We start from the raw sequence: 26,993 nt of genomic DNA on the forward strand, positions 1-26,993 counted from the left end.
CAGTTATTATTTTTCTCACATGACTTATTTGTGGTACAGATGCTCCTCTACTTACCAACTTTCAACTTACGAACTTTCAGACATACGAACGAAGAGGACTGTAAGTCCAAATTGTGTTCCCTGGACTCCCGTTTCCTGTCCGCAACATAATTTTTTTTTTTGTGCACCAATTCCGCCTAGTACGACTCTTGGCCGCTACTCCCACCGCGCAGCAGCGTAGCGTGCGTACTCCCAGCATCCTAGTTCTTTATACTTGCGTATACCCTTAAAATGATGCTGAATAATGACTTACGAACATTTCAAGTTATGAATGGCCGTTTGAAACGTGTCTCATTCGTAAGTAGAGGAGCGTCTGTATTTAGCTTACTCCTTAGCACCAGTTAGTGTCAATTACAGGCTAGTTTTCGACATATTGGAACACAAGTGTTTCAGATCTATTTTCATTCAGTGTCATTGTATGAGTCGATGAATGAATCAAAACAACCATCCATTTTCTAAAACTGCTTGTGGTGTTCAGGGTTGTGGGGGGTCTTGAGCCTACCCCAGAGGCTATGGGCGCTAGGCAGGGAACAACCCAGGATGGAGCACCAACCCATCACAGGGCACACTCACACACCATTCACACACACATGCACACCTATGGGCAATCTGGTAACTCCAATTAACCTCAGCAAGTTTTTGGACTGTGGGGGGAACCAGAGTACCTGGAGGAAACCCCATGATTAGGTATGTCACTATCACCAGTTCTGTGCCATAGGGGCTTTGGCAGGCAGCCTCGTTTTCAATTTGGTCGCCATTCCCCAGAGCACCAGGGTATCCCAATAGTTTTTGCCTTTTTGTTGTGTTATTTTTGTGTCTATTAGGGTAACCCGTTCTGATAACGTAAAACACACCTTCATCTGGGGATTTCCATTCAAAACACGGTAATCTGACTTTCTGATAACTTCGAAATTTCCTCCCGACCTTACCGAAAATTTCACTCGTTAAAACCTTCGTTGGGACAATAAAGGTAAGCAGAATTATTCTTCAAACTATGATAATTATATTTCTTAGTTAGTTTATTGTATTTAGGCGTATTTTGAGCAAAATTTATCGATCAGCAGTTCACTTTTTTGGATCTGCCGCGAGAGCCGGCCATGTTTTGTGGTGAACAGTGAAGCAAAAGCCGAAAATAGCATGATTTTCAGCATGGAATTTACAGCTTTAAAATGATGTGAAGGCTTTTAAATGAGGTTATATGTGTTTATGAATATATATTCCTGTAATAAAATGGAGTAGATACCCATCGCTTGCTTTTGTAACACAGATGATTGATCATTTTGAATGGGTTGGAAAGGCTAGAAATAGTTGCATATTGTCTTTTCAGTTACCTTTAACATGAAGAGAAAACGTAATCCTCCACAACCAGCACGGGCTGGCATAGCAAGGCAGCATCTCAAAGACTTTTCTTCAACTCCCGGAGATCAGACAGTTCTGAACGGGCACATACTGCATATTTACCTGTACCTTTTGATACTTTACTATGGACAATGCTTTTCAAATGTATTATTATTGAATGGATTATAATGATAACACAAAGTACTTTTTAATTTGATGCTGTGGACTCTTTGAAAAGACATTCTTTGTATTATTCACTACATACATTCTCCGGTGAGTATTAATTGACAGACAAATAAATTAAATAATTATTTGTTTTATTTTCAGTGTATCTGAGACTGTTAGGCAAGGAATAAGCTTTCTAATGATACCTAGTTTATTAAAATCTGATAAACAATAACAGAGTTATGCTCATTTTTCTGAACACCATAAACAGGTCACAAAGTCAAGTATGGTTCTCCATTGTTTTATCTGTTACTAAGTGGACGTTAATAAGCCTTAATTGGCGTTACAAAATATCCTATAACTTTCTTGCCATTCATCACAGAAAGAAGTTCTTGGTATCATTGGAAAGGTCTTATAAAGTAAAATCCAACAACTTTGAAATTTTTTGTGACATACCTACCATGATGACACAGGGAGAACATGCTAACTCCACACATATGGAACCCTGGTGTGAGGCAACCACTGCACCACCGTGCACCCCCTCAAAACAAACGACTTAGGTGAATTAAATCAAACGAATTGTGTCCCATAAAAAGTAATTTCACCCATCCTTATTCACAGGGATGGATGAACACTTCACAAAACAGTTGTTAAATGCCACAAAAGTACAGCCTTGCAATTTATCATGAAGTGAATCAGTGTTTCTGCAACCAGTCTAAACCTACAAATGACAGAACTGCCATTCAGAAACCCACTTGAACCCAAGGCCGATGTCAAAAGACACAAACTAGTGTAGGAAGCAAGTTGGATCATTTCCCAAGCAGCACGGGGCACAAGGCAGAGATGCATGCTGGAAAGGATGTCACACCATTGTAAGGTATTTGCATAAACACAACCAAAATAATAATGCACAATACATACTCCAAAACAAAGTGGTTTCATGACCACCAGGATAGAGAAAGATGCCTCTCCAGTCACCTTATCTAATCAGTTGAAACTTTTATGGAGCTTTTACGAACGGAGTACTTTTTTTCTTCAAGAATGATTTACAGTATGCACAGTTCACGCAGGTATGACAGCATACCAAAACAGTTAAGACAACGCATGGCCGTTCTTGTTGTTACATTTATATTATTATATTTTGAGGTATAAACTGCTAGCCAGAAATAAAGACTATCTGCCTACCGTATGAATCAATCTAACCTCACTTACTATATGTGACACTGGTTAGAGGAATTACTGGTTCTAGTCTCGCGGTGTCTGCCTTCCTGGAGGACCAGTTTTACTGGAAATTTGGTGTCGTGACTAAGAACAAAGTATAAATGAACTTTGCACATTTTGGATTAGACTGAAGCGTGAGGAACAGGTGATACCAGCAGTTAGAAGCCAGGAAAGTCCATAAATATAAGTAGAAGACGTCATACTCACATTGCGCAACTGTCGGGTGGCTCACAACTCTCGCGATAAAAAGAGAGCGGCGGCTGGCAGTTTCCTCTATTTAAAACGCGAGAATAGCGGGTTGTTGTGATCAGTCATATGACTTGTTAGACAGAAACATGAGTGTGCTGCTGCGCTTCGGGATGCTCGTGATCGCGGCATTCGCCTGTCAAGCGAGGCCGGATGGACTAGCCGACGTGCCCGAGCTTACCGACTCGCAGTACGGCTCTCTGTGGCCGCTGCCGCAGCAGGTGAAGATCTCCCCGGTTACTTTCAGCCTCAGCAGTTCAACTTTCCAGATAGTCCATTCCGCGAAGTCATCGGCCGGCCCGGGCTGCTTCCTGCTGCAGAATGCCTTCCGCAGGTTAGTGCAGCGCTGCTGTAAGTAAGCGTGACAGTAATGTTTAATGGGGTGGCTGATTTTATTAATGAATCGATTATCTCTCAGATAATGTGAATCCATAACTGCATGATGAACAGCTTTATATACCAAATTTGTGCCCCTTCTTAAGGATGTGACGTGAATATTCATTTGCTGAGTATGTTTCACAGGTATTTCGACTACACATTTGGCTACTCGAAGAAGCAATGGAAGGGCAAGGTAGAGAACACCTCAGAAGTGTCCGAACTACAAGTGTGGATCACCTCCAGTGATCCGGAGTGCGAGCAGTACCCCAGCGTGACCTCTGACGAGTCCTGTAGGTGTCCTTAGGGCTGCCTTTCCTGCTGATGAATTACAGTAATAAATTGACATCCCAAAAAATAAATAATGCACGGCTTCTGTTACATCTGTGTTATCCAGGCAGGTTAAAAATCACTTTTCCGTCATGTCTGTTTCACAGATGAGCTCAGCGTTAATGAGAACACTGCCGTGTTGAAAGCAGGGAAGGTGTGGGGTGCTCTGAGAGGTATGGAATAATTTCCTGAGCAATAAAGACATTTTTACTGTCAGAAATCTGCAGAAGAATGTCAAGGCCAAAACAAACACTGGTAAAGCTTCTTGTAATCTCTTTATCTGTGGTTCATGGTATTTGCAATCATGTGAAAAAGCGAGTACAATCAATTCTAAGTCAGTTCTGTCAATTCTAAGGTTTTGCATATCCAGACAATAAAAAATGATCTGATCAGGTCTAAACCACAGAATACAACCACAGATGAACAACTACAGTAAGTTTAAGGGTTTTATTTTTGTTTTAAGGGTTTTATTGACAATTTTAAGCTCAAACCCTTAAAACAGAAAACACCATTCAGGTTTTTTTTTTGTATGTTGTAAATTGTCACTTTGTCACTTGTTATGTTGTAAATTGTCACTTTGTGTCATTTGAAAGGTCTTGATTCAGACCTTTCAAATGACACAAAGTGACAATATTTTACTGCCCCTGACAGATTAGAGAAAGATTCCTAAGTTGGGTACGTGCTACAAGCTAAATACATACATATCTAGAATTAAACTTGTATATTCAGTTTTTTCAGGTGCCTAGGTGTTGCCATTGCAAAGGTATAGGCATCTGAAAATGGCCATCCAAGCGTTTTTTGCAAGTGATGGAAAAATCCCATTGAATTTCAAGCTAGTGTAACTCCTAAACTATATGGGCTAAGGCAGAGAAATTTTGGATTTTCCGTATTGGCCCAGGGGCAGACAAAATGCCACAGAATGGTTCAGTTCTGAGGTGGTTCAGCGTGGGCCATTTGTTGAGTAGAGCCAGAATGACCCTATATGTATTTTACATTTGATTTAATGTCTAGGATAACATTTGATATTTGTTTTACTGGAAGGACTGGAGACGTTCAGCCAGCTGGTGTATGATGATGAATATGGAGCAGTAAGTACTGTATATAATCCTCACTAGTAATCTGTTTTAGAAATGTGCACTTTATGAGTTTTTAAAACCATGTTATTAAACTGAGTGAAATATTTTCCATGTGCACTGAATCGGTTCTTTTCTCTGATGACAGAAGACCATCAACAAGACGGAAATTCAGGACTTTCCCCGGTTTTCACACCGCGGCATCTTGCTGGACACCTCCCGGCACTTCCTGCCCCTCAGAGTCATTCTGGAGAATCTGGTGAGATTGTCGACCCTAAGGATGCAGCATTAAATGGGTGATAGAGATGCATCATCAATACAGAAGCTGCTTGATCTCGCTTACTCACGGCGTTCTTCTGGGCTTCCTCTTTTTTTCTTTTTTTTGGCAATGTTGTACTGTCTCTGGTGATTAACCAGACATAAGCTGTTTTTAAAAGTATAATCCTTAAGTGCACAATTATTCCATCAAGTTTCAAAATGCAAAATATATAGCCTGGTTGGACATTTTGAACATTTTCTTAGCAAGGTGTGTACGGTCATGAAAATCATGGAATTAAGAAATCATGTTTTCCAGACCTGGAAAAGGTATGGAAAAAAAAAAAATATTAGAAAATTATAATTATTATTAGATTAAATATTAGAAAATTAATATTAGAGAACTACCTTTTTTATTTATTTTTTAAAAATCAACATTCGCAGTATAACCCAGTCTCTTTCCATCAGCATCTTGATTATACTTTCTGCGTCAGCGCAGGTCATGAGTATGGAAGGCTATTGGGGCAGAAAACGAGAGAAAGTGCATCTTGACATGAAATTTTTAACCATTTAAACACGGTATTTTTTCCCCTCTATACATGTCAACACGGTTCTTTCCTACAGGGCATTACTATTCAAATATGTGCTTAAAAACACGTCGTGACATACATTTTCATACTGTGTCAACACAGTACAAATGTACATGTTTAAAAAGGGTCTTTCAGTACTAATCTTCTTCCATTCAAGGGCAAAGGGTTCAGTCCATAATGCATTATTATTCATTGCTGTATCGTGTCTCTTGTGTTGTGTTCTTATTACCATATGAGAACATTTTGGCTTTTATCATAACCACTGATACTCAAACTCAACAAAGAGGTTTCTTATTTTGTCTGATATGCTGAATAATGTCTAAATTGGAACAAGTTAAGTCAGGGGTGGGGAACCTGTTCCATGGAGAGCTGGTGTGGGTTTTTGAGATGTTCTCAACTCCAATCCTGGAGACCCACTGTTATTGGCTGATTGAGAGGCCATCCCAAAAACCTGCACCAGCCCTCTATGGATCAGGTCCCCCACCCCTGAGTTAAGTAAAAGGTAACAAACAATATGTGTAAATTTATCATGAAGTTATAAGAATTGGTGCTACAAGACAAATAATTTATGCAAGCCATTATAACTGCCCTGCCATTACATAAGCGCGATGTATGCATCATAAACGTGTCACAAAAATTATCTTGATGTGTACCCAACATGTTATAGAATGTGTAAAGTTGAAATATTACATCCATCCATCCATTTTCCGCCGCTTATTCTGGGTTTGGTCATGGGGGCAGCAGTCAAAGCAGGGACCTCCCTCTCCCCAGCCACCTCCTCCAGCTCCACCGGGGAATCCAAAGCTGTTCCCAGGCCAGCTGAGAAATATAATCTCTCCAGCATGTCCAGGGTCTGCCCCAGGGCCTCCTCCTGGTTGGACATGCCCGTAACACCTCCCCAGGGAAGTGTCCAGGAGGCGTCCGAGACAGATGCCTGAACCACCTCAGCTGGGTCCTTTCGATGCGGAGGAGCATTTCAATGTGGAGAGCTTTGCCTTTTGACTAATCTGCCTCTTCACCAAAACAGAACAGTAGAGTGTCCACATTACTCCCACTGTGGGCAGTGGTGGCTTTATGGTTAGGGAAGCGCACTTGTAATTGAAAGATTGCAGGTTCGAATCCCCGACCTGCAAGGCACCACTGAGGTACCCTGAGCAAACCGCCCCAGTGAATGCTGCAGGTCACAATCCAACAAAGCCAACAGGAACACGTCTGAAAAAAGCAACAACACGATCCTGAGGCCCCCAAACTGCACCCCCTCTGCCCCTTGGCCATACCTAGAAATTCTGTCTATAAAAATTTGGAACAAATTGGTAACAAAGCTCTGGCGGAGTCCAACACCCACCGGGATCGAATCTGGCTTACTGCTGGCAATGAGAACTGAACTCACTCCATTTGTACCAGGATCCGATGGCCTGCAACAAAAGACCCCGTACTCCATACTCCTGGAGCACCTGCCCTAGGACCCCCCAAAGGACACGATCATATAACTTTTCCAAGTCAACAAAACATAGATAGACTGGTTGAACAAGCTCCCATGAACCCCCAGTATCCTTGTAAGGGTGAAGACTTGGTCCAGGATCCACATTGTTCCTCCTGGATCCGAGGTTTGACCAACAAGGGGATCCTGCTCTCAGGTACCCTGGCATAGACCTTCTCAGGGAGGTTGTGTTCCCTAAAGTGGAACACATCCTCCAATCCACTTTCTTAAAGATCACCACCCCAGTCTGCTAATCCAGAGGCACAGTTCCTGATGTCCATGCGATGTTGAAGAGGCATGTCAGCCACAACATCAAGAGCTTTCAAGGACTCAGGGTGGATCTCATCCACCCCCGGAGCCCTACCACCAAGTAGTTGTTTGACTACTTCAGTGACCTCGGCTTCAGAGATGGGCAACAAGTGTCCCCCCCCCCCAAGTCTTCCAGCTCTACTTCCTCAGAGGAAGGTGTATCAGTGGGATTTAGGAGATCCTCAAAATATTCCTTCCACCGCCTGACTATATCTCCAGTCGAGGTCAACAGTTCTCCATTCCTGCTGTAAATAGCATTGGTGAAACCCTGCTTCCCCCTTCTGAGTCGCCTGACAGTTTGGCAGAACCTTTTCGAAACTGACCAAAAGTCCTTCTCCATAGCCTCACCAAACTGCTCCCACACTCAAGTTTTTGCTTTAACAACTGCCAGAGCTACCTCCCTCTTGGCCTGCCAGTACCTGCCAGCTGCTTCAGGTGTCCCACAAGCCAGCCAAGCTTGGAAGGCCTCCTTCTTCAGCCTGACAGCTTCCTGTACAGCAGGTTTGAGGATCGCTGCCATGACTGACACCAATCACTTTATGGCCACAGCTCCGCAATGCCAGCTCAGCAATGGAGTCCCAGCCCATTCAGGCTCCATGCCCTCTGACTCCTTCAGGAGAGAAGAGAAGTGCGAGTTGAAGATCTTCTGGACAGGGGCCTCTGCCAGACACTCCCAGCACACCCTCACTATGCGTTTGGGTCTACCAGGTCTACCTGGCATCTTCCCCCACCATCAGATCCAATTCACCACCAGGTGGTGATCAGTTGACAGCTCGGCTCCTTTCTTCACCCGATTGTCCAAAACATATGGACGCATATCCGACGATACGATTACAAAATCGATCATCAAACTGCGGCCTTGGATGCTCTGGTGCCACTCGGGATACGATCAGGCAGACCATTCCTCACAATGACATCCTTCCAGGTTTCGCTGTCATTACCAACGTGAGCATTAAAGTCCCACAGCAGTATAATGGAGTCCCTAGGCAGGGCACCTCCCAGCAGCCCCCCCCAAGGCCTCCAAGAAGGCCGGATACTCCGAACTGGTGTTTGGCGCGTATGTACAGCCCACCAGCAGAGTCCATCCCACAAAGTCGAAGGGAGGCGTCCCTCTCATCCAACGGGGTGAACTCCAACACACTGGGACCGAACCGAGGGGCTACAAGTGACCCCACCCCTGCCCAGCACCTTTCACCATGGGCAACTCCAGAGTGGAATACAGTGCAGCCCCTCACCAGGAGTTTGGTTCCAGAGTCCGAGTTGTGTGTTGAGCTGAGCCCAACTACATGTAGTTGGTATCTTGGTACCTCCTGCACCAGCTCGGACTCCTTTCCCGACAGAGAGGTTATGTTCCATATACCTAGAGCCAATTTTGGCTGCTGGCAGTTAGTCTGCCATGGCCCCTGCCTTCAACTACCACCTGATCTACATTGCACCCAACCCCCATGGCTCCCCCTGCAGTGGTTGGCCCACAGCAGGGTGGACCCATGTTATTTTTTCAGGTTACGCGCAGCCAGGCTCCATGAGTGGAAGCCCGGCCACCAGGCACTTTGTTCAGCTTCCCTGCCTTGTGCCTTGTGTGTGTATATATACACATAAATGAAAGCACTTCCATTATAATCCTATGGTATCTGAGTATCAGTGGTGCCTTGGTATCTTGATGTGAAACCACATATTGTGTCTTTGCAGGAAGCCATGGCCATTAATAAATTCAACATTCTTCACTGGCACATCGTGGATGACTCCTCCTTCCCCTACGAGAGTACCGCCTTTCCTGAGCTCAGCAGTAAGGTCAGTGTGGCTTCATCAGGGACACATTGAATGCATGTTTACTTACAGGATGTACTTATAGGACAATAAATGGGGATTGACATAACTGGTACGCAAGTATGCATTGACCTTTAAAAGCGATACGTCCAGCAATCGATTGTTGTAACAGCGCAAATACGTACGTATTTTATGTGCATTTGTGCTGATATGACAAGAAACTATCGTGCATTTTAACCTGTATACCGCAAATGAAGTATGAATTAGGATATAAAGGTTAGAATGCACAATAATTTCTTGTCATATCGGCAGAAATGCACATAAAATACATACATATTTGCGCTGTTACAACAATCGATTGCTGGACGTATCGCTTTTAAAGGTGAATGCGTACTTGCATACCAGTTATGTCAATCCCCGATAAAGTATGTAATCCTCATTCACCGTGTCACATTGAGACAACCAGGAAGAAATCTTACTTTACGCAAGATCAGGTTAATGGCATAATAATGTATCTTCTATATAAGATAAAGTGTTGATAAGATAACCAATGGACAGAGGTTGCATCTCCCCTGATTGTTATCACAGGGCTCCTATCAGCAGTACACACATGTGTACACTCCTACAGACGTGAAGATAGTCATTGAGTTTGCACGAATGAGGGGAATCCGTGTGATATCAGAGTTTGACACTCCAGGACACACTCAATCGTGGGGAAAAGGTGTGGCTTACAGTTTTTTAATCTCTCTTTTCTTGCTCTATGATGTGCATATTTTTATGATCAGGAAGGAAAATCATGAATATTAGAGTGGCCTTAAATAAATAGTTAATAAATTGGGTTTAAATTACAAGCAGCATTTCATTCGTTTGTGCATGAGTGGTACTGTAACGGATTTTATGCTCTCAGATCAGGAAAAGGGTGAAAACTTTGTCTACTGCCAACACAGGTCAGCCGGGTCTCCTGACTCCCTGCTATGCTGGTGGCGTTCCGTCCGGCACCTTTGGGCCTGTCAACCCCATCCTCAACTCCACATACGAGTTCATGGCCCAGTTCTTCAAGGAAGTGGGCCAGGTGTTCCCTGACGCCTATGTTCACTTGGGTGGAGACGAGGTGGACTTCACCTGCTGGTGAGAGTACCTTCCAGAGAGGGTGGTGATGTGTTATAGCAGTAATGCAGCCAATAAAACAGGTCCCTGTAAATTCAAAAGTGACATTGTGGGCCGTAAAAAACTAAGCTGAACACCTGCCACTAAAAGCCATTTTCATGGTATGTTCAGGCAGACCCCATTGAAAAGACAAATGCCTTTAGAAGTAGTTGTCTGATAATGTTTGTCAGTTTGTCAAGCAATTGTAAAACATTTGCCTGTTTGCTTTGTTGTTAGTGATTGTTACTTAATAGCCAATAAGTGCCATGACTGCAGTTTCATTGTTTAATGATTATGTCCTTTGTTAATCCTTTTTGTGTTGTCATGCTGTTAACTGGTTTAATGGAATTGCTGAATCAGTAGGTGACGGTGCTCTGTCTCTTACTGCTTGAATAACAGGAAGTCAAACCCTGATATTCAGAAATTCATGCAACAGCAAGGATTTGGTGAGGACTATACAAAACTTGAGTCTTACTATATCCAGAGGTGAGAGTCTTGCTGTTTTTTATGCTCAGTTCCATAATAATGATAACGAAGGGAAAGTTATGACAACTGAGAGTATCTAGGATATATTTATGTCTGAAAAAAGACTCTGGACTGATTGCAGTTGCCTATTGGATCTCATTTTTGGATCTGTATTCAAACTAATGTGCCAATACCATTTTTTCCTTTATTTCTCTATCCAGGATCTTGGATATAGTCAGCAGCACCAGCAAAGGCTATATGATTTGGCAGGAAGTACTTGACAATGGAGTAAAGGTATGAAAAAACATTCACTAAAACACATAACATTACTAATGCCATTGATATTGATTGAGAGAACATTAGCACCTTAATCTTTATCCATATCCTGGACCTGAACAACCACTGATTTGCCGTTAATCACTTTCTATTACCAGACAGGAGGAGTTTGTATTCACTCTTCCTTCTGGGCATCAGCTGTAGAATTGAAGCATATTGAACGCATTGTCAGTTTTGTACCAAAGATGTCTGATTGGGATTCTTCCAGAGGTGTATGGTTCACTTCAGGTTAGGACAGGTCAGGTTGGGGAGCATGCTCTGGTGCAGCGTGTTACCACGCCCCCCACCACATGACAAAACGCCCTGGGAGCCTGTTTGGTGTGGTGATCCCCGGTGCAGTCCCACCACGACCATCTGTCTGCCGCAGACAGGTGTCACGCGTGTCCCCTTGGCCTGGTCCAGCCGCTCGGGTCCTCAGCAATGGGGATCCTGTGAGCTGGATCGCCACCAGGGAATTGCGCCACATGGTGGCTATAGTACTGCAAATGACCCTAATAAAGGTCAGGAAGTCCAGAAAGTAAAAATCCCAACCAAGATTTTATTTCAACCAAGCAATTGAGTAAAAATAGTCACAGTCACAGAGTACGTGTAATATAATATTATGAATATTGTGGTAATATAATTTGTGATAATAATAACAAATAATTATTAATAATAATCATAATCAGTAACACTAATAATTTATTATGCATGGTGCTGACACGCAGTCTGCTGTACTGCAGCGTTTTAGCTGATCTGCTTGGGGAGGGGTGTCTTAGTGTGGGGCTCCTTCTGCCGGCTGCCTTCCTCAGGTGCTCAGTGCACCCGGCATCTTGAGAAACACCCCCCCCCAGCTGTGCAGTATCTCGGCTCTGTCCCCTGGGACGCTGGTGCTTCAGCATGACAAACTGAGGCACGTCAGAATCTTGTTTTGAGACCTGACCTGAATCGCAATAGACATCTTTGGGATGAAGTGGAGCAGTGGGTTCCTGGCACAGCCAATGCAATGTGCTGCTCCAGCTGCTGAATGCCCCTAAGGAGGAATGGATAAAATTCTTATTATGTATGGGGGGGGCGGGGGGCTTGAAAGTATCCAATAATAGATTGTAATTGTCATATGGGCCAAGATATAGGGGTGGTGTCATTTTAATTGTATTACATTTCTCCAGATGTCATGGTGTCCCAATAGTAAAACTGTACATGTGTGTATGAAAGGCATGTGCATTTTAAGGCTTTCCTGGGATGATGGGAAAACAAAAGTCCAGAATGTTGGGACAAACAAGCGGGCAGTGGGGGGGTGTGTCATGATTAATGGCCGTCACGATTTCGGGTTAACCGAAACTGAAATAACCTTAAAGTGCTAAAAGCGTCATCTTTAAATTCACAGATAAAGCTGTTTTTCGTTTTGATTCTTGCAGCTGAAACCTGATACGGTAGTGGAGGTGTGGATAGGGAGTAACTATCAGCAGGAGCTCCAAAAAGTAACCGATGCTGGCTACACCACCATCCTGTCTGCCCCCTGGTACCTAGATTACATTAGCTACGGCCAGGACTGGCAGAAATACTACATGGTTGAGCCACTCGACTTTAAGGGTCGGTTAAACTCTTTGTTCCCTTGTCTTGTCGATCTTATCTGAACTTCCTTAGTAATATTGTGAAATGTTGCAGTTCCTCTTTGCTTGCACAAACCTAACCTGTATTTCTTTCCATTATTGAATCCTATAAACTGGGTCTATATAAAAACCAAGCTTTTTTTTGGGCAATGGTAAAAAAGTGATTGCTAGAATTCTAAAATTTGAAACTTTGAAATCTGTGGTGGGTTTAATTACCCTCAGCTGTCAAATGCTGCTTATGATGAGCACTGAGAAGTGGGATAGACTAGTGATCAAAATCTCATAATACCAGTTAATACCAGTTAGTGAAGTTTACTACTTAAACCTTTAGAACGCCATTAGCAACTACGCATACAGACAAACAGTGACAATACGGTGGATTTTGACTTGTTGAATGGCATGCTTTATAATTGCACATTGCCTTACATACATACAGTACATGGACAAAAGTATAGGGACACCTGGCCATTACACCTATAGGAACTTTTCCAACTCCAGGAACTCTCCAAAATCCTGCGGAAAGTCTTCCCAGAAGAGTGGCAGTTGTTACAGCTGCAAAGGAGGAACTAATTCTAACATCGATGCTTATGGATCTAGGTTGGGATGTCATAAAAGTTTCTGTGTGTGTAATGGCCAGTGGCTTTTGTCCATAATTCAGTTCCATCTGGCAGACTGAAGCCCTTCCCTTTGAATAGCTAACATGCTGCATGTGCCTGATGTAGAGACATAGTCTGACATACCTCCCCGGACTGGGTATACACAAGTCATCAGGCGCTGTGTCCGCTGTGTTTGTAGCTCAAACCCGACACAGTCATCCAGGTGTGGAAGGGCAATGAGCAGCAGTACCAGAAAGAGCTGGCGTCCGTCACGGCTGCAGGCTTCCAGGCCTTGCTCTCCAGCCCCTGGTATCTGAACCGCATCTCCTATGGACAGGACTGGCAACAGTTTTACAAGACCGACCCTTACAACTTCAACGGTGTGTTGCGCATGGAAGCGTATTACTACAGCTGTCAAACAGCATTCATCTAGCTTTCATTTTTTCCCCAATGAAAAATCTAACAGACGCTAACATTTATTCAGTTTTTACAGTTTTGGGTCTTTTTTTTCCCATGATGTCAGCATTGGGTTTTTTTAAACAACAACAATAATAATAATAATAATGTTGTGTGGAATAGAGACCTGTCTGGCAGTCATGGCTCAGACACTAAATAATGATTGTTATACCTTGGTGTGTTGTTCTTAGGTTCTAGAGTAGTGTTGGGTACAGAAGTTCTGTTGTGGCTAAAGGTAAAATCCCCAACAGAACTGTCCCCAAATCTATGTAGGTCACATTTCAGTGACAATAGAAGAGTTGTAAGTAGGTCAAATACATACTCCGCTTAGGCTTATATAAAAGGGAACCTGTATGCTGATAATGTATGACTGGCACCATATTCTGAGGCCAAAATCCAGGCCACAGTCCTGCCTGCAGCAGACAGACAGACCATACAAATGGCATTTTCCAACCAACATTCCACACCATGTGGATTAAAACCTTCATGGTGATGAGTTTCGCTGCAGAGTGGTGACCTTTCGATAACACCGGGAAGTGTGGGAAATAGAAGTGATGGCGCTTGTGATCTTCTGGGTCCATGCTGGGCATGGAGAGCGGAAGCAGACGCCCTCCTGCTGCATTCTGCCCTCGAGGTCTCTCTGTCCTTGTGGTGCCTAACAAGTGCCCATGTTAACAGCCAAACCTCAGACTACAGCGTATGCAAGGCTTTTAGTGCCATTTAATTCTTCAAATTGATTTGTAAGCAAGTTCCATTATGTGGAATCAAACTAAGTGACCTAATAAATAATGACTTCTAATTTTTTTTTCACCTTTCTGTATCAGAATATCAATTTTCTTTGTTCCAGATTCACTTTGCATGTGCAGCCTTTTATCGTTGCTTCGGTTAGTCCTCTAAAATGGTTTATTCTGGAAAACTCCTAGGAACTGATGCCCAGAAGAAGCTGATAGTAGGTGGAGAGGCCTGCATTTGGGGAGAATATGTAGATGCGACCAATCTCATGCCACGACTCTGGTAATGCTTGCATGATTGGGCAGCTTATCTGAATGGCTGAAATGGCTTTTAACTGACTTGCATCTTAAACAGGGTGAACACATGGCTTCTGACTACATGAGCTGGCAATTCAGCTGTAAAAGAAGCACATTAATATGTTAACAGTTAAGCTAGCTTGGGACCAGAGATGAGTAGTTCAGGTCCAGAAAGTAAAAATCCAGACCAAGATTTTGTTCCAGCCAACCAGCTGACTACTCTTTGACTATTAATGCCCAACTGGTTGGTTGAAGCAAAATCTTGGTGTGGATTTTTACCTTTACTATGTGAACTACCCACCTTTGTTTGGAACCTCAAACCAGTGTTTGTGGGTTCCCAGATTCAATTCCCCAAGGTGCCATTCAGCCTATAATGCACTCTAAAATGTGACTTGAGCAAATTTCCAAAACTCAGTGCAATTTTTGATCTTTTAGAGATGATACCACCAATGACCTAAAGTCATGCTATAGAACTGAGATCCAAAACTCACTCAGTCCTCATGTAATCTAGTGAAGAACTTTCATTAAATTTCACTAAAGTCCACAGAAATGATACATACTTACAAACTTGTCTCATCCACGGATTCTGTGGACAGAGTGCAGTATTAGGTGTTGGCAGGTAGCAGGAGCCTTTGTAGGCCTGGTGTGTATTTAGTTTTTTCTCTTATGTAAATGCCACAAGACGGTGTTGACCATGAGTCTGCCCCCCAGGCCTCGTGCCAGTGCTGTGGCCGAGCGGCTGTGGAGCAGCAAGGATGTGAAGGACGTCAAAGATGCCTACAGCCGGCTGACGGAGCACCGCTGCCGCATGGTGCAGTAAGTGTGCTGCCCGTCACCCTGTTTTATAAAAATCTGTGAAAGTAATCAAAAAAACTAAAAATGCCAGAAGTCTTGCATTTTGTTTGGTTACTTATGGTTAAGGTTAGGGCTGGGTAGGGGTTAAGGTTATCATAGTATGGATTAGGGTTGTGCCCATAGAAATAAATGGAGAGTCCCCACAAATACATAACAAATCTGTGTGTGTGTTTGTGGGTGTGGAGACGAAATATGTAGTGAATCAGTGCATTTTAGTTGCCCTTATTATTTGAGTGTGGATTTGAATGGCCTCCTGTTCAGGGTGTCTCCTGCCTGCCGGCCCACCCCCCAAATCACCATGCCACCCCCCCCATGGCCTGTCCCTCCCGGCTCATTGTCACTCTGTACTGTACAGGAGGATGCTATAGATGCTATATACCAGGGCTTCTCAAACTTTTTGGTCAAAGGTCCCCATCAGATCCAGAACAATTTTCAGTAACAAAACAGCATTCCATGAACTTTAATAAATTAACAATAGCCACCAATATAGACATCAATATATAACAAAAATGGGAACTTTGTAACACTCACCGCTTCGATGCTTTTGTCATGGGGGGGGATTATGATGAGTTATGCACCTCATGAGGCAATATGCTTACCACCTGGGTCCAGAATAACCTGCGGTTCGGTCCGCATCCAGACCATGGTCCAGGCTTGGAGAACCTCTGATATATACCCTTAATTCTATGTATTCTTCCAATTCCAGCATACTGATAAGCATGTCTGTTTGAGATTTCATACAGTAGCAGACTCTGCAGACAGGCAGATTCTGTCCAGTGTAAAAGTGTAGCATTTCAACTGAAATTTTTGTAATCTAACTTGGAATCTAACTTCTCTTTTCCTTTTTCTCTTTGCAAGACGTGGGATCCCAGCTGAACCCTTGTTTATCGGATACTGCAAAAATGAGTACAGAGGCTTGTAGGTCGTACACACTACAACAATCACTATTCAATATGATCAAATCAATGTTCTGCTTGTGCAGTTTTTATCATGTGACTTTGAAAACATTTTTCAAATTCTATGAACAAGTCAATTGTACATTATTGTGATCTTTCAACTGCCACAAATTGGAAATAAAAGAAAATTGTAGATAAGTGTTGGAAATGGAATGAAATGTGAAATCACTGAAACTGGGTTACTGGTTGAAGACCCTTCAAATATTTTATTGTATGCGGTAATTTGAATGCTGAGGTTTTGGATGTTCTGCATAAATATGCTTGGTACTCTTTGTCCAGCATTTAGTGAGACATACGCAGCAGGCTTTGGCCCTGGCAGTGCGTCAGCAGGCTCCTGGCCGGTCGCACAGGGTTTACACGGGAGACGGGGTCCTTCTGCTGGGTGAGAGTGCAGGCGAGGCTCACACTGCTCTCACAGCAGGCCTGCCATCTTGTTGATGAGAGTGCACTGGTGCTGGCGGGGCCCGGCCTCGCTGCTCTCACAGCAGGCCTGCCATCTTGTTGATGAGGGTGCGCTGGTGCTGGCGGGGCCCGGCCTCGCTGCTCTCACAGCAGGCCTGCCATCTTGTTGATGAGGGTGCACTGGTGCTGGCGGGGCCCGGCCTCGCTGCTCTCACAGCAGGCCTGCCATCTTGTTGATGAGGGTGCACTGGTGCTGGCGGGGCCCGGCCTCGCTGCTCTCACAGCAGGCCTGCCATCTTGTTGATGAGGGTGCGCTGCTGCTCCGTGCTCATGGCTGCATAGCTGTCCAGCTGCAGGGAAAAGGTGGCGCTGCCTGACGTTAGCGTGCGCAGCACGGTGGAGTAACCCTGTAGACGACACAGTCTATTTCAGTAACGCAACGTTGGGCCTATTCCACCATTCACACCAATGGATATAGTTGTGTGACTTTACACTCAATCCACTTTGATATCAGACGTTACTGGCGCACTGAGCCTGTGCTCCGCTCACCATGGTCTCCGCCAGCGGCACAGAGGCCAAGACCACCTTGCTGTCCAGGCGGCTCTGGATGTCCCGCACGCTGCCGCGCCTCTGCGCCAGGTCCCCCAGCACGGCACTCAGGTGGCTCTCCACCATCGCGATCTCCAGGCTCATCAGCGGCTCCAGCACCTGCCCCCCTGCCTGCTTCATGGCCTGGGGGCAACGAATAAGGGCTTCGGCCCCTCAGGCTGACACGCCCTAGTACTGCCCACCTCGGACTATAATGTTCATCTCTCTTCAGTACCAAACCTGCTATAGTGCACATCAACCTACATAAAACAGTCATTACAAGATGGATAATATATCATCACTGATGAAAACCACGTGTTCACTTTTCGACAATGATGACTTTTACTGTAGATCATGGAACACACCCATTCTCTATCTACTGATAGCATTTGACACCTAATAGACCAATGAAAAGGTGTTTTATGAAGTCAGTATTTAACTAGTATTAATGTTTGTACTAGATAATGTTTGTATTCATGGTGAACGTTTGTATGGATTACTTTATATTACTAATTTTAACAAAACGTAGCTAGATAGCTAACATCACTGATAACTAAATATATAAAGCGGGATTAGCTTGGATCTTGCTGACACTGACATATTTGCCTCACTGACAACAATTGACACAAGTCTGTTGAAAAGCTGTTCACTGACTCACTTTTCTGTTTGTGATGCTGAGGATCTCCATACATTGTTTTTTATGCTCCTGAAATAATGGATTTTTGGAGAAGCCTAATTTTCAATGGACGGCGATGACACACTGCCTGGCCAAAAAAAAGTCGGCATTTAAATGCCTTTAGCTTTGATTATGGTGCACATTTGGCATGGCATTGTTTCCACAGGCTTATGCAACATCTCACCCTTTATTTTCATCTAGATTTGCATTCATTTCTCACTGAGATCCTGTATTGACAAGTGAGTTGAACCTCCATAAAGCCTCCTTCAGCACATACCAAAGACCTTCAATGAGGTTAAGGTCACAACTCTGTGGTGACCAAGTCACGCGTGAAAATGATTCCTCATGCTCCCTGAACCACTCTATGACAATTCGAACCCAATGAATCTTGGCATTCTTGTGCTGGAATATGCCCATGTCAACAGGGAAGAAAAAATCCATTGATGATGGATGGAGGTGTAACCTGGACATTCAGTAGATTCAGGTTCTCAGCTGACTTCACTTTATTGCTGCATAACGTAGCTGAGCTGTAATAATGATCCAGTCATTGGCTCTTAAGTATTTGCTGATAAAAATTCAAATGGCGACTTTTTTTTTGGCCAGGCAGTGTATATACAGCATGCCACATGTTCTAGAACTTCATAAGTAGTATTGAACACCACTTAGCTGCCCATTGTTAGCATGAGGGCTATAAAACAGGCACTGCTGAGGATGGGATCATGCTAAATAACAGAGTAACACAATGCGACAAGAGCCTGTCAACCCTAGCAGCATTGAGCATGCAGGCCCTACCTTCAGCATGCAGCGGGACACGCAGGCCGACACCATGGCCATAGAGGTGCCGGACTGCACGCTGACGGCCTGCACCGCCGTGGAAACGCCCTGCACGGGGAATCCCAGCAGTGGACCTGGGTGCGACAGGGTCTCATGACAACCGCTTCAACACCAACATGAATCAATAATTCAACACTGCAGTTTGCGAATTGACATGGGGCAACAATGAGCACTGATGTCACGTAGCCATGGAGACGGCGGACTCGGTTACCTTGGAGGTAAGCGCTGTGTATGCCATTCTGCACGGCATCCTTGATTTCAGTCGCCAGCTGGTCCCCCACACCCTCCCCGAAGGCCACATGGCTGACAGCGTCTTCCTGGGGACTGACTTCCAGGCTCACTGTCACCACATGTCGCCTGTCTCCCAGGGTTCGGTCTAGGGTGTCTGTAAGGTGTTGCAGGGTGTGTGGTTTCGGGAACCAGAATGGCAGATAGACGTGGAAAGGCAGGTACCAGCACGAGGCCTACCTGTGCTCGATGCTGGCTGGAGAACGGTCTCCCTGTAGGCGACCTGCAGAGGGCCCAAGTAGGTGTTGATGCCATACTCTCTCCTGATTCGGTCATGGATGATCTCGATGTGAAGCTCCCCCATGCCACAGAGGATCGTCTGGGGGGGGGGGGGGGGGAGACGGTGTATGCAGAAAGGCAGAGAGCACCGTGAAGGATACCAGCCACATTCTCCGCTCCCCTCCCTTTCGGCAGAGAGCATAAGACGACCATCACTCAGACCAGAGAATTCTGGGACAGTTTTTTTTCCCCCAGAGGCAAGCTGGCTGCTCATACGATAATTATGCACTAAATGCTGTGAATCTGACACTTTATGTATTCTCTGGTGTCTGATGTTTGTCTACAGTGCTGTTGTTCTTATTGAGTCGCACTTGTCGGTAGTGAGTTCAAGCCATGTCATAACATACAATAACACAAACTTCACAGGATCCCAAGGTTGGGTTTTATATTGCGTCTCCAAAACAAACTTATTTGTGCATATTTTATCGTGGACAATTTGGTTAATTTTTAACATATTTTTGTTATTGTGGCCAGAATTGTGACAGGCGGCAAGCCAGACAAATACAAATGTTTCAATATGTAAATTAATATCCACTATAACTCTACTAATATACTAAGCAAATATATAAAATGACAAACTTATTATTCTATGAAAATACCAGTACATAACATGCTGAACTAAAACAGAATACTGGTATACATTCAATTATGCTAAACAAGTATTCTGCTAGAAATCTTTTAGAAACTGAATGCAGAAATCTAATTCTCTTGACCTTTTTGTTTTATATCATAATGAAATAACATTTCATTGCTTATACACTGGCAACGCAAACAATACAGTTGCACCTCTTATCCAGTAACACTGGGACCAAACTGGCATAGGAAAATTGATTTTGCCAACAAATACTATTACGAGCCAGTTTAGAAAAAACATAATTATATGAGACATTAAGATATTTTGTAGATGTACATGTTTAGATGAATGCAGAAATCTAATTCTCTTGACCTTTTTGTTTTATATCATAATGAAATAACATTTCATTGCTTATACACTGGCAACGCAAACAATACAGTTGCACCTCTTATCCAGTAACACTGGGACCAAACTGGCATAGGAAAATTGATTTTGCCAACAAATACTATTACGAGCCAGTTTAGAAAAAACATAATTATATGAGACATTTTAAGATATTTTGTAGATGTACATGTTTAGATGAATGCAGAAATCTAATTCTCTTGACCTTTTTGTTTTATATCATAATGAAATAACATTTCATTGCTTATACACTGGCAACGCAAACAATACAGTTGCACCTCTTATCCAGTAACACTGGGACCAAACTGGCATAGGAAAATTGATTTTGCCAACAAATACTATTACGAGCCAGTTTAGAAAAAACATAATTATATGAGACATTTTAAGATATTTTGTAGATGTACATGTTTAGATATGGTGCTAAAGAATTGCAATGCTATGGGTCCCCTCTAGTGGCTGATCATGGAATAAACCATAAAACAAACTGCTTTCTGTTGGGAGTTTAGGGCTGAAACTGAAATTCTGAACATTGCTGGTGCTCTGAGTTTTATGGTTGTTTGAGTGCCGTTTATGCGAGACTATCTTGATGCTGAAGCACGTATACCCACCTGTCCAGAGTCTGGGTCTGTTTTAACCTTGAGACTTGGGTCTTCCCTCTGAAGACAGGTCAAAGCATGTTCAAGGTCTTTAAAAAAAAAAAAAAAAAAGGTTTTGTTACATTTAAAGAATTCATATGCACAGAAAGAAGAAGAAATCTAGTTCAGAGTGCCTGAAGAGAACTTGGATTTTGTATAAAAAAAAAAAATGGTGATGTCTAAGCCAGTGTTTCCCCAACCCAGACCCTCGGGGAACTCCGGACAGTCCACGTTTTTGCTCCCAGCCAATCAGGAACACTGAATACCTGGTACAGGTGCGCTGGGAGCTGAGAGGAAGTAAAAACGTGGACTGTCCGGGGTTCCCCGAGGCTCTGGGTTGGGAAACACTGGTCTAAGCAGTGGTGCTTCGTAGTCAGGTGCCTACCTGTTTGCTTGGACATAGTTGGGGGTTCAATGGTGCAGAAGAACACTGGGTCTGGGACCTCCACCCCAGCCAGGATCAGCCTTCTGGGCTTCTCATCCGAGTCTGCAGGCTGCTTGTCATCGCCCAGGGCCCGGTGGGCTGCCGCAGATGCAGATGCCTTGGAGGCCACGATAGTGTCTCCTGTGACAGTCTAGGGGGGTGGGGTGTGACAAATAAGGCATCTGTTTGCTGAAATCTTCGAGCCAACGACGGCAGGGGGGCGAGCCGAGGGACCTGACCTGCTTAAGGCCGACCGCCAGGGCGATGTTTCCGGCCATGAGGGAGGGGATCTCCACGTGCTGGTCTGCAAACGGAACCAACAGGCGACTCATCCGCTCCCTGGACAGGTGCACAAGCACAAAGAGGCCCCTAGCATCCGGAAGGCCGCCACAAACCGCCAGTTCATTTATATGCCGTCAATGAAATACTGACGTGACTATATTAGCAGATTAAGTATCAGATACCTTTTTAATCTTGATTGACTTGCTAATTCATTTCTTCACATAAATACAAGAATATGTAGTGGGATTCCCATACAGCAAAACCAGTCCATGTCAACAGAAGTTGTTTCAAGTTATTCAGTCATTTAAATAGAATAACCCCACAGCTAAGTGATTTTACAATGAATATAAATTGAATGAATATTCAGCTTCAGTACAGTTCAATGAGATATTAGCTTCATTTATTGCAGGGAAAGGTGTCATACGTGTTGTTCCTGTTGATGTTGTAAACGGCAGACTGGGTTTTCATAGTGCCTGAGTATATGCGGACAAACACTAGGGGCCCCCGCTGTTTATTATGCACCACCTTGAAGGCCAGGGCACAAAGGTCATCATTGTACCATCGCCTACAGGATGAGAGAAAGAAGAGAGCAGAGGCTTTGATGGGGAGGACGGGATCTGTGCAGAGCTGGGGCACCTGCAGGGAGAGGGGGCGCAGACTCACAGCATGTCGTGGTGGCGCTCACTGGGTGCCGGGAGGTAGGCCGTCACGCCATCGAGCAGCGGCTGCACTCCCTTGTTTTTCAGGGCACTTCCACAGAGCACGGGGACGCCCTTCTGTGACAGGGTCACCCGCCGGATCGCCTGCTGCAGCTTGGAACAGACACAGTGCGATGGCTGTACACTTACTGCAGTGTAATGTACACGCCTTTACCAGCTTGGGGTATGTTATGGATTAGTCCCACTACTCAAGGGGATTAACAACACAAGAGTGGTGATACTCAGTTTGCTGCTGTTATGTTTGACCCACAGACATAAGGGACAAAGCATGGCCCTCGGACATCCTCATACTTATAAACAGTCCAGTCACATGACTTGGGGACGTCTCAGTGTTACATCACTGCTTACTTTTCCAGGTGGAACAGCGTCAAAGTTGTCACCAAACTCCCCCAGCAACAGCTCGGCAAACTCATCGTCCAGGTCTGCAACCTGTAGAAGTCACTTAACGTGAAGTTCTTTTCGACATATTCTTTACATTACACCATTAACAGAAGGAATCAGAGTGACAAAATCTCCTTTAATACAAATCCTTATGAAGATGGATCAAGTGACAAAGAGGGGCAAAGCAGTTACTTAAAAAATGAGACCAGCCTGTCTCCCAACAGGATATATCGTATTACAGCTGGCATGGTATCCCAGTCAGAATGGCAGGAAATTTCCAGCAGAATTATTAACTTTCCTGTTTTGCTAACCTGTTCAATCAGGTTACTCCTGGCATCCCTGGCATTCCTCAGGAATTCTGGGTCGTCTGACGAGTCCAGGGGTTTTGTCTCAAATACCCGACCATCACCGTCAGACTGATGCCATGTCATTCGCTGACTGGTGATTAAATCAACCAATCCGGTGAAGCCTTTACCTCTGCCAATGGGCATCTGCAGGACCAGTGTTACTAATTTCCAGGTTATTTCAGTAAAACAAGGGCAGCAGTATATTAAAATCAGTAAAACTTCTCTCTCACGTGAAATCAGAATATCTTCTGCATCTGTTTTTCATTCACATTGTAAACATTAAGAAACAGTTCAAGACATAAGAATTAATTTAGTTTCTTTGGTATTCTAAAAATAGTTACCTGAACAATAACTGGATTGGCTTTAAGTTTCTTCTTTATGCTCTCAACCGAATCTCTTAAGCTAAAAAAAAAATAATAATAAAATCTTGACTTAAAAAATACATATTTTTAGAATTTTTTCTAAAATATTATTTCAATGGTCTGTCGATTTTTTGATATTAACAATTTATATTTTCACATGTAATAAACGGTGATTAAAATCATGCTTGATTTTAAAAGCTATCAGCATTATAAGATGACTAATATTTATAGCTGTGAAATAAAACAAACATCACAATAACTGGAATTAATGACAAACATGAATGTGATGAAATGAAGGGGGAGGTCAAATGTCAGGGGTTAGGGGTCAGACCTGGCTCCCGGTTTGTCCATCTTGTTCAGGAAACAGATTCGTGGCACATGGTGCTTGTCAGCCTGCCGCCACACTGTTAGGGTCTGGGCCTATTGTCACCCCACAGCACGGACACACACAGACATTGAAATGTCACATTTCAATGGGCAGTCAGCAGCTTAGAGGTTACGCACAAGGGCTGAAAACTCACAGATTTGGCCCAGATATAACCCACTTAATCTGAATTACCCAGGATACTGACCAGCTGCATCAATGGGGAAAAAACGGTGTAAAAGCATCAACTATCTGATCAACTAACTAAAACTACCTTTGTTGCCTTCATTCAGTGGTTACCCAAAAGACCTGCCATAAGCGGAGGTGAGTGGCAGTGTAACGCTGTCTCGGATTCACTGCATATCCACAGTAACGCCAACACACACGTAGATGATGTTGAGACTGACCATATTGGCTTAACCCACCTCCACTCCGGCTGAAGCATCAAACACAGCCACGGCCCCATCCAGGACCCGCAGAGCTCTCTCCACTTCCAGCGTGAAATCCACGTGCCCTGGAAAACCGCAGTATTGCCCGTGCTTATCACAACACGAAGTTGCATGGCTGGCCCAAGTCGCAGTGACCTGAATGTCCACCAGGGGGCAAATTTTACTACTTGGCCACGGATGCAGTTAATTATGCAAGAGTTAAAGCTGCAGCTGTCGCTAGACTGAAAGTGCAATTACGGTCTGCCTGGGGCTAAAACAGGAAGGTAATGTGAAGCATATAAGACAGTGAACAGTTGTACACTCAAACTTTTTCCTTCTTTCAGGTTGTTTCCTTACTGCTACCTGTCTTCCCAGGCACAAAGAGTCCATACCAGGGGTGTCTATGAGATTGATCCTGTGGTCTTTCCAATCGAAGGTGACTGCAGCAGACTGTATTGTAATTCCCCTCTCCCTTTCTTGAACCATAAAATCTGTTACAGTGTCTCCATCATCAACATCTACAGTAAAAATAAACATGCTATTATTTAATTGAGAAAAGAATAGTAAAAACACAGAACAATTGCAATTAATGGAGCTATACATCTATATGTTGATACTTCTTTGCATTCATTTTTAAAGTAGATTTTCTATTTATCTACCCACCCAGTTTCAAGTCCAGTTCAAGTTTACAATTCTGTATTATAAACGTCATCTGCTTGTTTTCATATTTCAGATCAAATTAAACAAAATGGTAACACATTACTGTGGTTAAGAACTTTAAGTTAATAGCTCCAGGGCCCAAAAAGTTTTTCTTACTGAATTCTTAAGCAAGATATTGTATAGTTCTAACACCCAGCTGTTAAATGTATAAAGATTCACCCAGCTTTGGATGAAAGCTTTTGGATGAAAGTTAAACTATTAAACATAAAATAAACACAAATGATGATTCTGAATTTTGGGGACTGAATATAAGCAGTCTGAGTATTTTGTTTGCTGTATAACTTGATTCTGAATGGTGCCCACACCTCCCAATGACCGGGTGTATCCTGAGTAATACAGCATTCTCTCTGTGGTGGTGGTCTTCCCTGCGTCAATGTGAGCCATGATACCAATATTGCGGATTCTAAAACACAAGCAAGAGCAACAACCACCCTGTTTCAAAATTTTGAAACACGGTTTAATGAAGACAAGTACGAGGCTTACCAAACAGATCACAGGAATCATGAATCACTAAAGTAACCATTCTGATCATAGTAATAGATAAGAAGAGTGTTATCACAGTAAAAATAATGGTTTACACTGTGTCTGATCTCTGAGCACAGGAACTTATCAAAACAAAAGTTTAATCAAAGTAATAATACGTCATATATCACTAGTCATTCATACAAGCTTGATATCAGAATTGCAATATAACTTTCATGATTGGATTGGTGTTCACAAATAATGCACTTCATCAAGGAAAAAAATGGAAAAAGAATTCTGGTGTTATCACACCTACTTCACAAATTCAACTCAAAGATTAGCCATTTAAGAAATATTACGGCAACTTACTTTGATATATCCGGATTGACCACTGATCGCACTGACTTAACATCATCTGTGAATCATAGTAACAAACATCAAAAATATAATCCATATGTCCAGCTATATAATAATGTTAATAGCATTAGATATAATACCTGATAGTTCCTATTGACATGCATATCATATAAGGACAACATTCATACATACCTGGTAGAAAACTGTAATATCTTTTTCCTTGTAACCTCCACCTGCACCATGTTTGAGCTCTAAACTTCCAACAGTGAGAACACTATAATAAGAATAATAATAGACAATGGGAGAGAGAAATATATAAATCAGTAATATGACACCTCAAAAGTCTAATCATGGTTACCATGGTAAAATCTATGGTCTTCCTTACCACATCAAGTATAGCGGCAGAGTTTAGAGTCTTTGCCACCGCTGTTGTAAGAGGCATCATCAGTCACAGGTCACTTAAAATAGAAAATATATATCACAAATTGACACGAACAACGAAAAAATGCTTCGTTTTTACTTCACCGTCAAGATTTATGACATTTACGCAACAGCAACAATCTGTCGACAAACTGTCCGGTGTAACAATTTAAAGTTGTGGATACCTCTAAACATTTAAATAAAGAATCTGTAAGCTGCCAATACAATTCACCTGACCTCATCTCACTCATGTGAAGCGGTGCACTCTCTAAATAATTTCTCCACACACTGCTCTCTTGGTTCCGGAGCTTGGGCCTTAGATATTTTGAAACTGTAATAAAGAAATTAATTATATATCATTAAAATATTTTGAATGTATAAGGATAGACTATGTGACAGTTATTGTCATGCATTAAGTGTTTAAAGAAGAA

At 43.2% G+C, this 26,993-nt stretch overlaps 2 protein-coding genes across 6 annotated transcripts; one reads left to right on the plus strand and one right to left on the minus strand.

Annotated features, from left to right (window-relative positions):
• The first annotated feature begins 2,909 nt into the window (after positions 1–2,909).
• Positions 2,910–16,766, plus strand: hexb (hexosaminidase B (beta polypeptide)). 3 transcript variants are annotated; one of them, XM_023823188.2, is made up of 14 exons: positions 2,912–3,343; positions 3,532–3,677; positions 3,822–3,887; positions 4,756–4,802; positions 4,936–5,046; positions 9,111–9,212; positions 9,777–9,909; positions 10,136–10,316; positions 10,734–10,820; positions 11,021–11,093; positions 13,523–13,703; positions 14,703–14,793; positions 15,519–15,623; positions 16,521–16,766. In XM_023823188.2, exons 1-14 carry the CDS (start codon positions 3,099–3,101, stop codon positions 16,582–16,584), a joined length of 1,632 nt encoding a protein of 543 aa, XP_023678956.1. In that variant the 5' UTR covers positions 2,912–3,098; the 3' UTR covers positions 16,585–16,766. The 3 variants fall into 3 exon arrangements, with proteins under 3 accessions (XP_023678958.1, XP_023678956.1, XP_023678957.1); XM_023823189.2 differs by lacking the exon at positions 13,523–13,703 and adding an exon at positions 12,533–12,707 and having other exon boundaries at positions 2,914–3,343; XM_023823190.2 differs by lacking the exons at positions 14,703–14,793; positions 15,519–15,623; positions 16,521–16,766 and adding an exon at positions 12,533–12,707 and having other exon boundaries at positions 2,910–3,343; positions 13,523–13,697.
• gfm2 (GTP dependent ribosome recycling factor mitochondrial 2) lies at positions 16,092–26,893 on the minus strand. 3 transcript variants are annotated; one of them, XM_072714423.1, is made up of 21 exons: positions 26,800–26,893; positions 26,528–26,600; positions 26,335–26,416; positions 26,155–26,200; positions 25,629–25,726; positions 24,996–25,121; positions 24,601–24,689; positions 24,143–24,231; positions 23,791–23,851; positions 23,414–23,593; positions 23,070–23,150; positions 22,666–22,814; positions 22,427–22,567; positions 21,960–22,059; positions 21,682–21,871; positions 21,270–21,346; positions 19,587–19,725; positions 19,330–19,503; positions 19,077–19,192; positions 17,570–17,752; positions 16,092–17,427 (listed from the first exon to the last, which is right to left on the minus strand). In XM_072714423.1, exons 2-21 carry the CDS (start codon positions 26,585–26,587, stop codon positions 17,299–17,301), a joined length of 2,310 nt encoding a protein of 769 aa, XP_072570524.1. In that variant the 5' UTR covers positions 26,588–26,600; positions 26,800–26,893; the 3' UTR covers positions 16,092–17,298. The 3 variants fall into 3 exon arrangements, with proteins under 3 accessions (XP_072570524.1, XP_023678954.2, XP_072570525.1); XM_023823186.2 differs by having other exon boundaries at positions 26,748–26,821; XM_072714424.1 differs by having other exon boundaries at positions 26,795–26,814.
• Between the last annotated feature and the right edge of the window lie 100 nt (positions 26,894–26,993).

This window comes from Paramormyrops kingsleyae, chromosome 7 (genome assembly GCF_048594095.1).
Source record: "Paramormyrops kingsleyae isolate MSU_618 chromosome 7, PKINGS_0.4, whole genome shotgun sequence".
In the NCBI taxonomy this organism is placed as follows: domain Eukaryota; kingdom Metazoa; phylum Chordata; class Actinopteri; order Osteoglossiformes; family Mormyridae; genus Paramormyrops; species Paramormyrops kingsleyae.